The sequence below is a fragment of the Leiobunum rupestre genome, chromosome 1 (genome assembly GCF_980474605.1).
Source record: "Leiobunum rupestre chromosome 1, qqLeiRupe1.1.hap1, whole genome shotgun sequence".
NCBI classification, from domain to species: Eukaryota; Metazoa; Arthropoda; class Arachnida; order Opiliones; family Sclerosomatidae; genus Leiobunum; species Leiobunum rupestre.
In genome coordinates, this window is record NC_143384.1 from 74,072,973 (window position 1) to 74,090,480 (window position 17,508).

A 17,508-nucleotide genomic window follows, 5' to 3' on the forward strand; every position below is an offset into this window, starting at 1 on the left:
AATGCGTAGGAGGGTGGTGGCAAGCCCTTCAGGCCACGCGAGCCAACAGCTCCATACACTTACTATTACCTTTAGTGTCTACAAGTTTTTATAGAAAGGGGAAACCGAAGAGCTCGGGGAAAACCCCTTAAACCAGTGGAGAGATAACTTGCAGAAGGAGATGTTCCGAGTATTTATGTATAACGATGTTAGTTTTCTGATATGAACAAATAAATATGGTGTCTTAGTTGTCTATCAAGGAGGACCACATAAATTTCACATTTCTACCGCCAGGTTCTGTTAAACCTGGTGCTGGTTACGTTCAAAAACAAGTTTTGTCAATTTTTAAAAGATAATTGTTTTTAATTTATACAGGGTGTTTCAAAAGGTGATGCAAAAATTTGAAAGAGTTGTAGGGAGTGAGTTGAGAAGTATGCCTGTTTTTCCCCATTTCCCTACGATGAGTTAAAAGAGCGCCAGAGAGCTTCAAAGTGTGGCCTACTATCTCCTGGAAGTAGGCTGCAACGAGCGCTAAACCAAGCAGCAGGGACTTTAAATACTGTTTAAGTTTATTTTTTACGCTGGTTAGCTCAATTTGTTTACAAAGTTCTTTTTACCTATCACACGAACCCAAACCTTAATGTTCGCGTTTCCCTGCTGCTTGGTTTTGCGCATGTTGCAGCCTACTTCCAGGGGCTAGTAGGCCACACTTTGAAGCTCTCTGGCGCTCTTTCAATGCATCGTAGGAAAATGGGGAAAAACAGGCATACTTCACAACTCAGCACCTACAACTACTTCAAATTTTTGCATCACCTTTTAACAAGCACGTAGATATAGAAAGTCTAAGGGGGGGACGGGTTATAACGCAACCAGATGAAATCGCGAGCGCGAAATTTTTCGTTCAGGGCGGCGGCGGGCCCCGCTCCTATGAATATATTTCATATACTAATATATTTTACTGTGCTGCGTTGCGGATATTTCAATTCATTTTTACGTCTTACTGTTTATTTCTTAATGTAGCGCTCGTTTCGTAAGAGAGGAATCGATTCCTAAGGGTGGGGGGGGGGGGGGGTTGAACCCCCTAAACCCCCCCCTTATATACGTCCTTGCATTTTAAGCTAGAATGGTATTTATTTATATTTAAAAAGAATGACTATTTTGAGAAATATTTTGTCGTGTTTCCCAATCCTCCTCAATATCAAATCAGCCTTTCATCTCATTGATTCTAAAAATTTCCCAATCCTCCTCAATATCAAATCAGCCTTTCATCTCATTGATTCTAAAAATTTCCCAATCCTCCTCAATATCAAATCAGCCTTTCATCTCATTGATTCTAAAAATTTCCCAATCCTCCTCAATATCAAATCAGCCTTTCATCTCATTGATTCTAAAAATTTCCCAATCCTCCTCAATATCAAATCAGCCTTTCATCTCATTGATTCTAAAAATTTCCCAATCCTCCTCAATATCAAATCAGCCTTTCATCTCATTGATTCTAAAAATTTCCCAATCCTCCTCAATATCAAATCAGCCTTTCATCTCATTGATTCTAAAAATTTAAGTCCTCTAACGCGATTGAAGAAGATATTCTCTGAATTCATGGAAATATCTTGTAACTTTTCACTTTCAAAAGAAAAGTGGCAATCCACTTATTAGAGTAGAGAATTGAGCTAATTATTGTAGCAACGTAGCCGACGGGTTTGTTTTCAATGTGGCATTGTTTTGATTTGGTTTTATCTGGAAATGAATCGGCCATTAGGGAGGAAAGAACGCGGGGGTGCTCGAATAGAATGGAACGGTTCGTTTTGGAAGTAGAGGCGCTTCTCTCACGACCGGGGTCATGACGGGGTCTCCCACTTTCGCTCGAATCTAACTTTCCAAGTTTTGAGACTCGGCTTAGCCGAAAAACAAACCTGATTTTTCGAGTCGAGAAATTTTGGAAAACAATAGGAAAATTACCATCAACAAAATATACACTAGGTCGACTTCCACAAACGGTTCTCGAGTCCAAACGCAACTTATTAACGGGTTACAACCAACTATTCTAGGCGGTTTCGTTTCGCCTGTTCTCGGACTAATAGTGTACTCTTTTTACCCTAAATCGTTTTATTCGCCGGTTCTCGGACTAAAAGTGTACTCTTTTTACCCTAAATCGTTTTATTCGCCTGTTCTCGGAATAAAAGTGTACTCTTTTTACCCTAAATCGTTTTATTCGCCGGTTCTCGGACTAAAAGTGTACTCTTTTTACCCTAAATCGTTTTATTCGCCTGTTCTCGGAATAAAAGTGTACTCTTTTTACCCTAAATCGTTTTATTCTCCTGTTCTCGGAATAAAAGTGTACTCTTTTTACCCTAAATCGTTTTATTGGCCTGTCCTCGGAATAAAAGTGTACTCTTTTTAAACCTAAATCGTTTTATTCGCCTGTTCTCGGAATAAAAGTGTACTCTTTTTACCCTAAATCGTTTTATTCGCCTGTTCTCGGACTAAAAGTGTACTCTTTTTACCCTAAATCGTTTTATTCGCCGGTACTCGGAATAAAAGTGTACTCTTTTTACCCTAAATCGTTTTATTCTCCTGTTCTCGGAATAAAAGTGTACTCTTTTTACCCTAAATCGTTTTATTCTCCTGTTCTCGGAATAAAAGTGTACTCTTTTTACCCTAAATCGTTTTATTCTCCTGTTCTCGGAATAAAAGTGTACTCTTTTTACCCTAAATCGTTTTATTCTCCTGTTCTCGGAATAAAAGTGTACTCTTTTTACCCTAAATCGTTTTATTCGCCTGTTCTCGGAATAAAAGTGTACTCTTTTTACCCTTAATCGTTTTATTCTCCTGTTCTCGGAATAAAAGTGTACTCTTTTTACCCTAAATCGTTTTATTCGCCTGTTCTCGGACTAAAAGTGTACTCTTTTTACCCTAAATTGTTTTATTCGCCGGTTCTCGGACTAATAGTGTACTCTTGTTACCCTAAAACGTTTTATTCACCTGTTCTCGGACTAAAAGTGTACTCTTTTTACCCTTGAACGTTTTATTCGCCTGTTCCGGGGATGATAATTACTCGGGCCCACAAACTATTCGCTTGTTCCGGATTATTAGGGCTACTCTTTTTACTCCTTCTGAAAAGGAGGTGTCAAAAGAGTAAATCGGATTTTGTCTGCTAGCCAGATTTTATCTGCTAAAAAGGTCATAGGCAGCCATTTGGGAAAAACGTTGGTACTCCTACTCAAACTATTCGCCACTACAGAATCGGAGTAAAATGACGTCTTAGCGTTAATCTTCTTACCCTACTCCGAAATCCCGGAACAACTGGCCATTTTTCTCACAACACTATAAAAAGGTTGAGTTCCCGAAATTTTAAAGTGTAATAATAAATAGACTTTTCAATAAATTCCTAGCTAAACAGGCCAAACATTTTCACAAAGACAACGTTGCGCTACTTCATTAGGACTTGCAAACTTATTTATTCTCTGGTTTGAAAAATTCTGCTTATGCTCATTCCTATTTGATTGGTATTTTCTGAAGCTTCACCCATTAAGTCTATTTTCAAAGTACAGCTAAGGTAGCCTACGTGAAGATTGTATATTTCAAAATATAGTAAGTCCATACTGAACTATTTTCGAAATCAATGATAGTTAATTCACTATTTATAATGGTTTGTATAAAACTATAATCGTTAAATGAGTAGGATTGTGATAAAAAATTCACTATTTATGCAGCGAACTAGGTTGGCAGGTTTGCCAGATAATCCTTATTTCAGCCGTTGTGGTTCATGAAAATTAACACAAAAGTAAATAACCACATAAGTATTATTTTATAGAATGGTCTATTGGTTATAAATTAAATTTAAAAATTTCAATCCGTTAAAAATCGCAATTTAAATAATTTAATTTGGAAAAATTTATCCAAATTATTAGAAATCCCTTTTTCAACTTTAAATATAAATATCTTATATATATATTTATTTATTTATTTATTTATTTATATTGTCTATTATTATGTTATTAATATATATTATGTTTTTATGGACTAACTGAAAAAAATAAATCACCCTGTACATTATTTTTAAAATAATTATTTACATGGATTATGTTAAAAATACAAAGAAGCGCTCTTTTATTCCGAAAACCGGATAAGTTTCAACGAAATCCCAATTTCGTATACGTTCACGTTTGTCTTCTAAGCCTCCCTTATGTCAGCTCAGCCTTCGTAATGGCTACTCTTTGTGGATTGTATCAGCTAGTCTGGCAAACTTGGCGAGTGTAGTCGTTGTTTTGAGAAGCGTGGGAACTTAGTGAAATCGGAAAGATTGTACCGCCAACGCTGATACTCGCGCCGATCAAACTGGTCCCGGAAATTATAATTACCCTTGCTATATTTGCCTTTCCCAGAAGAAAAAAAAGCTAACATTAATTCCAATTGTTCGTCGTATTCCGTGGACCGGAAACTTAAGATGGCCCACAATTCGGAACACTTTTAATTTTCGGATGCGCTGAGCGGCGCGTTTAGATTATGTCAGTATCGCTTTCACACTTTAAAATTATCAAATTAAGGAGACCTGGTAATTTTACTGACATTAATTTACATTTTCACATATTCATTAATTTTTATTTATCTTAATTACTTTGAGTTTGTTTAAAAAACTGGTTAATAAGGTCTTGTAGATGTGATCTAAGCCTCCTGACCCCACCGACGTTTTTTTGATCTTTAACCCGATTTTATATTTCCCTCGAAGAACTTTTGATGTGCTTTTATGGTACTTTTGAATTCTTGTGACGTACCTTTATGATCCCTTTGGCGGTCTGTTACACCTTAACCATCTAAGGTCTTTTGACGTGTCTTTATGGTCCCTTTGAAGGTCTTTTAACTTGCCTTTATGGTTCCTTTGAAGGTGTTTTGACGGGCTTTTATGATACCTTTGAAGGTCTTTTGACTTGCCTTTATGGTCCCTTTGAAGGTGCTTTCACGTGCTTTTATGGTCCCTTTGAAGGTCTCAAAGGTGTTGTTACGTACCTTGACGGTCTCAAAGGTGTTGTTACGTACCTTCACGGTCCTTTTGAAGGTGCTATAAGGGTTCTTTTTACTTTTAAGGAACTAATTACATATTTACTTTAAATATAAACGCTTACGTGAACACCATTACAAATCAAAGTCTTGATTGTGGGTCAAAATCGCGCGTAGAACGTAACCGATTGATACCTGGTTTCCCCCCAGTAAAGAAAAAAGAACCTCATTTCTTTTTGTAGCAATTTAAACCATTCAAAAATGCACCCATAATTGTCAATAATATCTGGGGTCAGCCGCCAAATTCGTTCGATTCTGCGATATTATAACTTGATATATATTTAATAACCACAACCTGTTCAGCCCTATTTAGCAAAATATTTATCCCACCGCTCCGCAGAAAAAATTCCTAACTTTTGAAAAGCTATTGTTTATTGTTATTAAAACCTTTTCCAATCTTCTTAATGGTTGTACTTTCTGAGGGGGGCTTTGTACGGAACGCCTCGACCCTTTGTGCTTCAAAGTAGTTCACCTACCAAAATGCCCAGTGGAAATTATATCGGCTATACCTGAACCTTTCGCTTTGACCTCCAAAAATACCTTTTCTTATTTGTAATGCCGAGCCTCGGGTGTAACTCCAACCAGTCCCATTTTCAAAACCTAGTAAACGCCATTTTGGTATTTAATGGTCTAACATCAGCGGTTCCCAACAGGTGTTCACTGGGGTTCCGAGAATTCGCAGCGCGACCCTCTTTGTTTGTGTCAAGAGTCTTTGAAGATATGTAAAAAAAATTAAGTTGGGGTTCCGCCAGAATTTTGTGGATAATTTAGGGTTCCATAGAAAAACAAATTGGGAACCGCAGACCAACTCGTATAGCAATTTGTTTGGCTAGTGGAAATTTTCCCACTAAAGGGTACCATTCGCGTATATACTATAATTTACCAACTAACTCAAAATTTTCCAAAATTGGCGTTTACTAGGTTTGGCTACGAGACAACCGCGTTACTGAATAAGGCGGTTAAACGCAAATTGTAACGGGAACTCGGGATAACTTTGACACCACTGTCAGGCTATCTTGTCTATACGACAACGAAGCATTGTTAAAGTATAGACATACCCGTTCGTAACGTCGGACGCTTAATCTCTGTAATAATACAAAAAATGCGGTTCATAAGGAATTATCTCGCTCTCTGTTGGGTATTTCTCGCGTGTGTATATCGCACTTTCTCATCTGGATCACGTCGTGGTTCAGTTTTTGATACATTTAACGGCATACGTCCTACTCCCACGATTCCAAAGCGTTTAATGCATTTTTAATTTAAAAGCTATTTAGCTGGTTATATATGAATGTGTCATTTGAAAACGCAAGGAAAGCCCGTTCGTATTTATTTCTACATTTTAATTCGAAGGGTCACATTTTTCTCCTTTAAATTTTAAATTACGTTAAAATATTAGGGATTTCATTACGCCCTCTATTTAAATAATATTTTGTGGTTTATTTAATTAAATTACATTCTATTTTTGGGTGGTGTTTATTGTTAGCTATAAAAATTCCCTAGTATATTTAATTTTAATTAAAATCTTGTGAACCTTAGTTTTACCAAAAGTATATCCTATCTTAATTGAGAGATAGCTATTGATTTTCCTATACTGCTTCTATTTGCTCTTTTTCTCCGCTAGGTAGCGTAGATTCTATTATTTTATCTCCCGCGCCTGTCTAGGGCTGAATACATGAAGCCCTTATGCCCAATTCTAACCAAGGACAGTAGATACAGGGACGAGAAAGTGTATTGGCGGCCTCTGTTGGAATATATCAGCTAAAACGACCTAAACGCGAGGAGAGTTAGTTGTAAACAAAAAAAATGGCGGTCACCTAATTTTAGCGGTTCTTGACGAGGCTTAAGTGTTCAAAACAAATGGGCATTTTATTATTTACGCTCGTAGTTTTATTTTTAATTTAACATCAAAATGGTAAAAACTAACTACAATAATACTGTCCATGGTGAACCACGTCTTAACAATGGCCGCGGTTTGTTTACATCTAACTCCCCGTGAATATGAATACGTTTAAAATCGAAATTTTTTCCCCTGCTTTCTCGTCCCTGTATCTACTCTCGTGGTTCTAACTTAGGGGGGCCTTGACAGTCTTATTCTGCTAGTGATATTAGCGTTAAACACAATCTACTCAGGATTAAGCTGCTTTTTAGAAATATAACTTTATGATCAGCTAAAAATATCGATGTTAGGTTAGGTTAGGTTAATAATAAGTCAATAAGGTATTAATAAGTCAATAATAAGTCAATAAGTTATTAATAATAATAATAATCATTGCCACGAACTGGGATAGAACCCTGCTCCTCTTGCTGCCAGGTGAAAGTGTGAATCATTAATATATTTACTTCGTAATTACAAAATAATTTTTTTATTTAATACGATATCAATAATCTGTCGATTTTATAAAATTTCATTTCCTGATTATAAAATTATTGTAAATTATCCACGAGAGGGAATATCCGTTAAATATTTTCGTGAAATACAATAGGCGTAACGCCCTGCTTAGTGTCTCAGCCCCCAGGGGTCGCTGATAATACCTCTCTGGAGAGCCTCTTCCGTTTCTCTTTTCCGCCAGGTAGCAGCACCATCGTTTATCCAGCACGCGATCGTAATTGTTCGCGTCTAAAATAGGAAGCGTTGAGCGGCCACTCTCAAATCAGACCGAATCTAGATCGCAAACACTCCCAACCCGCATCTCCTCATTAAAGAGTTTAAGCCCACGTTGGAGAACGCGGACAGTCTGTACACGTTTAAGCTGCGTTTAAGTTGCTACACGTTCTATCTAGTCGTTTTATAGCGCGGGATCCATCTCACTATTTTCACGCCTGTATAGAAAAATATTAAGGTTTGGCGTGAATCGAAATAAGAGCAGAAGAAAATAAAATATCTCTTACTCACTAAGTATCCATGTTTTTCGTCTTTGCAGCGTTACGTTTGATTACCAAACTACGTTTCTGAAGAACAAAATACATTATATCATAAGTATATAATATATATCATACAAGATAAGTATTCATTTCCCTTAACTGCTAATGTTAGGCGTTTGAAACATTTATATACGCAGGTTCCGGTTGATTAAAAAAAAACTTTTGGGCAGAACAAATTGTGCGGGTTCAAAGTCTGTCAAATATTGTTTTTCTAATAATTATTTCATCGGGAAAATATGGTTTATCAATAGGTCAATATCCCTACGCTGTGTAGTTTTTATATTTTAAATCTTTAAAAGAAGTAATAGACTTTGTAAAGTTCAAACCGTGGCTTAAATCGATTTTTTTTATATTATCTGATTTATATTTAAAGTTTTATGCCTGTTTTTCCTGACAATTTGATTATTAATTTTAGTGCAGTGGTAATGTTAACTGGAGTTTAAATTAATAAATATTTAAGTATTCATTAAAAGTTAATTTTAATTGGGCTTGATCTGAATGGAGATCCTACGTTCGTACATTTTTATAAATACATTTAGTAAATGGTTTAAAAAAACACGAATTAAATGAGACCACCTTTGCTATTGGGATATATTTATATTTGATAGATGGATACTTATCCCGTAAGAAATTATATCATATACTTCTGGTAAGAGTGTTCTGCCGAAGTGAGAAAGCATTCTTTAAATAATCGGAAATGGACGTTAAACTTTAAGCGTCGCCATGGCGGCTATGTAGACTAGTGAAAGCAGGAAGTGATTATCACGGCCATTATAAATATATATAAATCCTAACACCCCTCCATGCCACCCTCCAACTCGTTATCCTTTGACGTTTGATTCGTCTGGCCACACAATAGACGGGTTAATGGCTACCCTTTGAAAACGTGAAGACGGAACTTATAGGAGTGTAGCTTTACCGCGTACACTTCACGTTCCCTCTACACGTTTTATTTCTATAGTTATATCTCATGAATTTCGTTGTAACGAATTGTCTAATTTACCATTTTATGGGTGAAATTTACGAGGGCACGAAGGCGTCGATGAAATTCTTCGTTTATGCCAGCGATATTTCATCGTTTGTTTACTTAAATTATTTTTTTGTGTTAGTACTACTCTCGATAAATTATGGCGAGAATTGTAAACGGATAATTTTATTATTGGAAAGTGATAAATTTTATTTATTTTTACGTACGAGGTATTACGATGAGATTAAGCCTCGTACGCTAAAACGCGTACGTGTGGTTAGGTTCGTTTTTTATGCCTGGGTAATTTTATCCCCAGTGTTAGGTTATGTTTGTGCTCGGGTAATTTGGTCCATTGTATTAAGTTATTTTATATTATGCCCAGGGAAAATTGTCCTCTGTGTTAAATTATTTTATTAAAATGCCCGTGGAATATTGTCCTCCGTGTTAGGTTATAATTGGTTTGTTTTATATCCCGGGGGTAATATTGTAATTGGTCTGTAAGCTGGTTCTAATGTAGACTGAATCCCTGTCTTCATCCGGTTTAATTGGGGTTTATCCGTATGTAATCGCAAGCGAAAGTATGTTGCTACAAAATGATGATCAAATTTGCATGATTTTGTATACGCGTAATTTAGAAAATGGGGGTCCGTCCGCGAGTGGATTTCTTCGTGATAAATTAAAGTTTTTATTTTTACAATCTCATTCAGACGTGATTATTTCGTGAACCCGTTTTGGATCGTCTCGCTGGATTCTTCTCTCGAATAACACGAAACACGTTAATGCGTTTCTTATATCGAGAAGATATTCTGACGCGTGATTTGCTCGACTTAGGAGGATAATAATTGCCGTATAAATCATCGCAATCCTTTTTTGTTGAGCTCCGAGACCGAAACAATCCACGCGCTTTAATGTTCATACGTTATAATTTTATTTTTATTCCCTAATTTTAAAGTCATTATAATATACCTTAATATATGTTTTCCATATTCCCACGATTAGGTACTTATCGCGGCGTAAAGAACTTACGTTGTTTTGTAGTTAAGAATTTTTTCTTCTGACGAGTGCATCGTCTTTCCAAAACCTACTTCTCACAGAAAATGGTTTGAGGTTTTTGCGTGTTTAGGCGGTTTCCGGTTTGTTGGAAAGTGATGGGGTTGAGCCTTTGTTGCCGTGTACATACTCTAAACACTTTACAAAGCTACTAATGAATCTTTTCTCTCCATGTTAGATTGAGGTAGATAAATTCTACTCAAAATATAACCAGTAAAATCGAAGAGTTAAAGAATAAATTTTAAATTTCTATACAATATTTTATTTTATTCTAATAATATTTTTATTTTTAAAAGCGTTTAACGTTCGAAGTAAACAACATTTTTACTTTTAAAAGCCTTTAATGTTCGGAGTAAACAACATTTTTTCTTTTAAAAGCCTTTAATGTTCGGAGTAAACAACATTTTTACTTTTAAAAGCCTTTAAAGTTCGAAGTAAACAACCTTTTTACTTTTAAAAGCCTTTAAAGTTCGAAGTAAACAACCTTTTTACTTTTAAAAGCCTTTAAAGTTCGAAGTAAACAACCTTTTTACTTTTAAAAGCCTTTAATGTTCGAAGTAAACAATATTTTAAATTTAAAAGCCTTTAATGTTCGAAGTAAACAATATTTGCACTTTAAAAGCCTTTAATGTTCGAAGTAAACAATATTTGCACTTTAAAAGCCTTTAATGTTCGAAGTAAACAATATTTTAAATTTAAAAGCCTTTAATGTTCGAAGTAAACAATATTTGCACTTTAAAAGCCTTTAATGTTCGAAGTAAACAATATTTTAAATTTAAAAGCCTTTAATGTTCGAAGTAAACAACATTTTTACTTTTAAAAGCCTTTAAAGTTCGAAGTAAACAATATTTGTACTTTTAAAAGCCTTTAAAGTTCGAAGTAAACAATATTTGTACTTTAAAAACCTTTAACGTTTGAACTAAACAACATTTTAAATGTTAAAAGCGTTTAACATTCGAAGTGAACAACATTTTACTTTTAACACCGTTTAACGTTCGAAGTAAACATTTTTATTTTTAAAATGTTTAACATTCGAAATAAACATTTTTTTTTAAATCGTTTAACGTTTGAAGTAAACAAAATTTTTACTTTTAAGGCGCTTAACTTTCGAAGTAAGCAATATTTTTACTTGAAAAGCGTTCAATGAGGAAAAATATTTGCTAATTGTACTTTCTATAAAGTAACGTGGCATTATTGTTTAAATGTGGCTCTTACGTCACAGTCTGTTACTTTTACAAGTCTACGAGCACGCGCTACAGTCGCCAGAGAAATATAGGTTTTTCTAGCGTGCTTGCAAATCGCGCGGGTGAACAAAAGAGCAACATTCTATTTTTTACTTTTTATTCATTTCATATTATTGAAACATTTATTATATTGATTTAGATATTGATTAAAATGTGTAAAAGAGGTTTAAAGCCCAAAAATTTCTATTTTTAAAATTGATTATTTTTCATTGTTTAGTTTGAAGAATATAATACGTAGTGGCCAACTTGTTTAAAGGATATTTGTTTTTGGGGAAATCACCGTTGAAAAGGGAGGAACTATTGTTTTGTTACTTTTTGTGGTCTCTGTACCGGGGGAGTAATTACTACTAATTACACAGGGATGATATAAATACATACACGCCGGTTGAATTGCTTGGTTTTTGTTTCGAACCGAAAGTTTGTTTTAGAAATTTCGTTTTTAGGGGGTTCATTAGTGTTTGTTTTCGTATATTTATAGTCGCTTGACACCGATTTGATATATTATTTCGCTGTAAAGGGGGAATTTTTCAATTTCCGTTGTAATTTTAAAAAGATAAATAATCGTAGAAGAGCCTTTTGATATCTCTTTTTATATTTTAATTTTCTTTTAAGACTTATCATTATTAGCAGGAATGTATAAATATTTTCTCAGGGGAAATGACAATGTTGAGACCTTAAGCGGGCATCATAGTTCAATTTACCGCCGGCACGAGTGAGGGGGGAAGTAAAAACGACACCGGCATGCGCGTCGTAAAACGTCAGTTTTTTAGAACCAATGAGATACCGGGTTAGTTATAGGGGGCTAGAAGTTGTTAGAGCATGAGGGGGATTGGTAGCCACTCTATAAATCATCTTAACGTAGTCCTACTCCCAAAGTAGAAGTAAATACCTTCTTGCTCCCATGCATTCTTTTTCCCACCCATTTTGCTCCAATCCCTTCTTGCTCCAATCCCTTCTTGCTCCAATCCCTTTTTGCTCCAATCCCTTTTTGCTCCAATCCCTTTTTGCTCCAATCCCTTTTTGCTCCAATCCCTTTTTGCTCCAATCCCTTTTTGCTCCAATCCCTTTTTGCTCCAATCCCTTTTTGCTCCAATCCCTTCTTGCTCCAATCCCTTCTTGCTCCAATCCCTTCTTGCTCCAATCCCTTCTTGCTCCCACCCCTTCTGGCCCTCACCCCTTCTTGCTCCAATCTCTTCTTGCTCCCACCCGTTTTTGCTCCCACCCCTTTTTGCTCCCGCCCCTTTTTGCTCCCGCCCCTTTTTGCTCCCACCCCTTTTGGCTCCCACCCCTTTTGGCTCCCACCCCTTTTGGCTCCCACCCCTTTTGGCTCCCACCCCTTTTGGCTCCCAACCCTTTTGGCTCCCAACCCTTTTGGCTCCCAACCCTTTTGGCTCCCACCCCTTTTGGCTCCCACCCCTTTTGGCTCCCACCCCTTTTGGCTCCCACCCCTTTTGGCTCCCACCCCTTCTGGCTCCCACCCCTTCTGGCTCCCACCCCTTCTGGCTCCCACCCCTTCTGGCTCCCACCCCTTCTGGCTCCCACCCCTTCTGGCTCCCACCCCTTCTGGCTCCCACCCCTTCTGGCTCCCACCCCTTCTGGCTCCCACCCCTTCTGGCTCCCACCCCTTCTGGCTCCCACCCCTTCTGGCTCCCACCCCTTCTGGCTCCCACCCCTTCTGGCTCCCACCCCTTCTGGCTCCCACCCCTTCTGGCTCCCACCCCTTCTGGCTCCCACCCCTTCTGGCTCCCACCCCTTCTGGCTCCCACCCCTTCTGGCTCCCACCCCTTCTGGCTCCCACCCCTTCTGGCTCCCACCCCTTCTGGCTCCCACCCCTTCTGGCTCCCACCCCTTCTGGCTCCCACCCCTTCTGGCTCCCACCCCTTCTGGCTCCCACCCCTTCTGGCTCCCACCCCTTCTGGCTCCCACCCCTTCTGGCTCTCACCCCTTCTGGCTCCCACCCCTTCTGGCTCCCACCCCTTCTGGCTCCCACCCCTTCTGGCTCCCACCCCTTCTGGCTCCCACCCCTTCTGGCTCCCACCCCTTCTGGCTCCCACCCCTTCTGGCTCCCACCCCTTCTGGCTCCCACCCCTTCTGGCTCCCACCCCTTCTGGCTCCCACCCCTTCTGGCTCCCACCCCTTCTGGCTCCCACCCCTTCTGGCTCCCACCCCTTCTGGCTCCCACCCCTTCTGGCTCCCACCCCTTCTGGCTCCCACCCCTTCTGGCTCCCACCCCTTCTGGCTCCCACCCCTTTTGGCTCCCACCCCTTTTGGCTCCCACCCCTTTTGGCTCCCACCCCTTTTGGCTCCCACCCCTTTTGGCTCCCACCCCTTTTGGCTCCCACCCCTTTTGGCTCCCACCCCTTTTGGCTCCCACCCCTTTTGGCTCCCACCCCTTTTGGCTCCCACCCCTTTTGGCTCCCACCCCTTTTGGCTCCCACCCCTTTTGGCTCCCACCCCTTTTGGCTCCCACCCCTTTTGGCTCCCACCCCTTTTGGCTCCCACCCCTTCTGGCTCCCACCCCTTCTTGCTCCCACCCCTTCTTGCTCCCACCCATTCTTGATATTTGAAAGATCCAAGTATAAATGAAGAGTTTTTTCTGTTTCGTTATAGGTCGCGTTTGGAGCCTCCTGGCGGTGGCTGGCGCAATCAAAGGTGGATGGGATGAACCAAGCAATTATCTTTTTTCGACGCTACTCACAGGCAATTCAACTGTGAAGTCATCACTAATAACCCTGATAATTCCACTTTTGATTTTATTACTAATAAAAAAGCACTAATTTTGTTACCTTCCCATTAATTAACCTTGTCTTTTGGCGTCTTTGCGCGATCATTATATTTGAACTTTAGACAAAACGTAATTAAGGTCTTTTTTCGGTCGTGTTATACTGGTTTTTCTTCTCATTTTCTTACCTTTGTTATGCGTTATTAGAATAGTTAAATTGATGGGGTTTTTTTGTACTAACACTGTATAATTAATAATTTGTACATTATAACCTTTTCGGAGCTCATATGTGAGATTGATTTTAGAAAATAAAATGAAGTGTAAGACACAACGTAACCTTTATTTGTCCTTTACGTAAAGGTGCACCGATGGAAATTATCGAGGTTCTATCCACTTAAGAAATATATTTCTTGAAATCTAAAAAACCATATAGAAAATATTTCAGAAATTAGGGATATATTGGGTAATAATGAAAAATATCGGAAATATTGAGTAAAATTGGAAATATTGGGTAATTGTGAAAGAAATATCAGAAAATATTGGCTAGTATTTAAAAAAAATCATTGAATACATATTGGAAGAAATCTCAGGAAATATTGGGTAATATTTAAAGAAATATCTAAAAATATTGGGTAGTTTTAAAGAAATATCTAGAAATATTGGGTAATATTTAAAGAAATATCTAGACATATTGGGTAATATTTAAACAAATATCTAGAAACATTTTCTAACCCCTCGGGAATTATCGTACTAAAATTAGAGATTAAAAAAATACATGTTTATAACCTGCATTGCAACAGGGAAATTTAAACCGCGTGGGAAAGTGGTGACCTACACTATGCAAGATTTTAACAGACTGTAACTTGCAAACTCAACGCGGAAGGAGTGGTTCATACAGACCTGGATAAACTATAAATATCGGCAAATCAGATTTTCGACATAAATGTCTGGGAAATATCAGGGAAATTCAATTTATATTGGAGAAATCAGGGAAATTACGGAGGCTTCAGAAGGTACAAATTTACGCCAATAAAATTTTCTTATTAAAGATTTTATTTTATTACTCAGCTTAATAATAATATGGAACCAAATTAGTGAAGTGTCAATCAGGACTTGAGTAACTCAATAATACAGAAAGCTACACTAGATAAGTTTCAATCAGGACATGAGTAACTCAATAACACAGAGAGCTACACTAGGTAAGTGTCAATCATGACATGAGTAACTGAATAACACAGAGCTACACTAGGTAAATGTCAATCATGGCATGAGTAACTCAATAACGCAGAGAGTTACACTAGGTAAGTGTTTGAGACTTAACCTAAAAAAACTAAGCTTGGGTCGTGTAATTCTGGTTTTATCTTATTATCTTAAAACATTGTCTGAATTTTCACCTGGATAAATTAGGAAAATATCATTGGGAAATCCTGTAAATATCACGGAAATCGGTTTGTCTATAGTTGTATGAACCTTGAATTATATTATAATGAAAAATAATTATAATTGCTTGACTCACGGATCTAGGAAAATTATAAATTAAAAGTCTAAAAGTTCGGAGATGTAGGGCACACTTTACGGTCTAAAACATTATTAAGAGAACTACACTTAAATATACTGAGGGTCCTCAACTACAATATAGAAACCTAATGTTATATCCCAAATAAATGAAAATTGTTTTACTAACAGGAACATTTCGGTGATTCGTTGTTGCCAACTGTATTGAAACTTCAATACCATTTTTTTAAAATGCATTGTTGGTACTTAAAAACTCAAATAAATCCACAATTGGTCATCTTCAAATACCTGTCCCTTCTTGGCAGCAGTGAATAATTCACGGCTATACCTTCTTTCTCTGCATTGCTGCGCTTTTTCCAATAATCAGAATATTTTAAATGATATGTTCTTCATGTAGGTTACCTTAAAATTCTACCTATTAACTGGTGTCACTTACTGAAATCAAAAACTAACCGCATTAAATATCAATAGTGACTAAGCAAATATTTACTAGATTTATTGTATTTTACGTATTGGACTAAATTAAAGTAATTAACATTTCAGAACGCTTACTATAACGTTTGCGAAAAAACTGTGAAATTATTATTTTATGAGCCAGAAAAAACCTAAAAAAAAAACTACGTAGCAAAGGTATCATTTTAGTATTTAAGTAAAAATTAACTATAATTAAATATGGAATATTTTATAATTATCATTTTAAAAGTACCAAAGTCAGTTGCGCGTGTAAATGTGGGCATATTGAATGTTTCAGTCGTGAATTTTTACGCCCAACAATTTGTGGTCGCTTTTGGCGGGCGCGGTCAATTCGAACAGAACTGAATATTGGTGAAAATTAAAAGAAAAATCGAGATTAGGTCAATAACGACGTACCGCGCTTTACGATTTACGGTAATGACAGCCAGAAAGTGTAAAACCGCATAAGACGAAGTTCTAAACTGCCGTTTTCGATATATTTATGTGTAAAAAAGTATGTTTCCTATTAGCGCGTGCAAAATGGACTTACGAAAAAAAACCCGTAAGTGTGGCGCGCGCAATAGCCTTTCTAATTTCTAGGGTAGCGCGTAGAAAAACTTACCCGGAAGCGCTAAATGTTCTTCAAACAAAATGTCCAAATGGATTTTTTTAAAGGAAAATTTGGAGAACCTATTTTTTCTCCCGAATATTTGGTTTAAATTGCGATTTTTTTTATACGGCATTTTCCCAATATATTTTTTATTCGAATGGTGTTTGTTTCGGTGACAGTAGTTTTTTGAAGCCTTCGCGCCTAATACACAATTATACGGAGAACAAAATTAGGTAGCTTTAGGATATTTCCGGTCCTGAACGTCATATTTTACAGCGAGTTAATTGTGTGTTTTTTTATATAAAAAATGTGACAATCTTGAAAGTTCTACAGTTCACGAGAGTTAGGCTTATAATAGGGATTAAGCCTGTACATTAAAAACTTGTAGCGATAACGTGTACCTGTTACCATGTTAGAAGAACAACTCTAACTATAATAATAAAATCAGCTAGGCTTATAACCAAGCACCACCCTAAGCCCAAGTCATCTATGGCGAATTTTAATGCATTTAAATCAGGTGGCCGGGTTACAATGCGTAGGAGGGTGGTGGCAAGCCCTTCATGCCACGCGAGCCAACAGCTACCTACACTAACTATTACAGTTAACCTCCACAAGTTATTATGGAAAGGAAGAACCGAAAAACTTGGGGGAAAAACTCTTTAACCATTGGGGAGAGAACTGGCAAACTCAACGCGGAAGGAGTAGTTCCGAGATTTCACCCAGTGCCACAAGTTAGGATCGAACCCGGCTCCTCTTTGTCCTAGGCGAAAGTGCTAACCACGGTTCCATCCCATCTTAACCAGAAACTAGGATCGTTTCTGTGAAAAGGTGGACAGTTGAAGTCCGAAATGGTCCTAAATAAGTGTGGGAAGATGGAAAAATGTGGTCCAGGTTGATAAAATGAATGTTTTAACAGCTTTATTTTATATAGAAAAATCAAGGAAAGTTGGCAATAGAGCGAGAAATTGATACGCGCGCCAAAAATTTT

The 17,508-nt window shown here is 37.5% G+C and overlaps 1 protein-coding gene across 1 annotated transcript in view; it reads left to right on the plus strand.

Moving 5' to 3' along the window:
- Nucleotides 1–14,146, plus strand: part of LOC149966378 (reelin-like) — a 31,941-nt gene extending 17,795 nt beyond the window's left edge. The window contains exon 16 of the mRNA XM_090171618.1: nucleotides 13,831–14,146. Coding sequence (XP_090027744.1) covers nucleotides 13,831–13,885 — 55 coding nt within the window. The 3' untranslated portion in view covers nucleotides 13,886–14,146. The remainder of the gene's footprint in view (nucleotides 1–13,830) is intronic.
- Nucleotides 14,147–17,508: the final 3,362 nt, after the last annotated feature.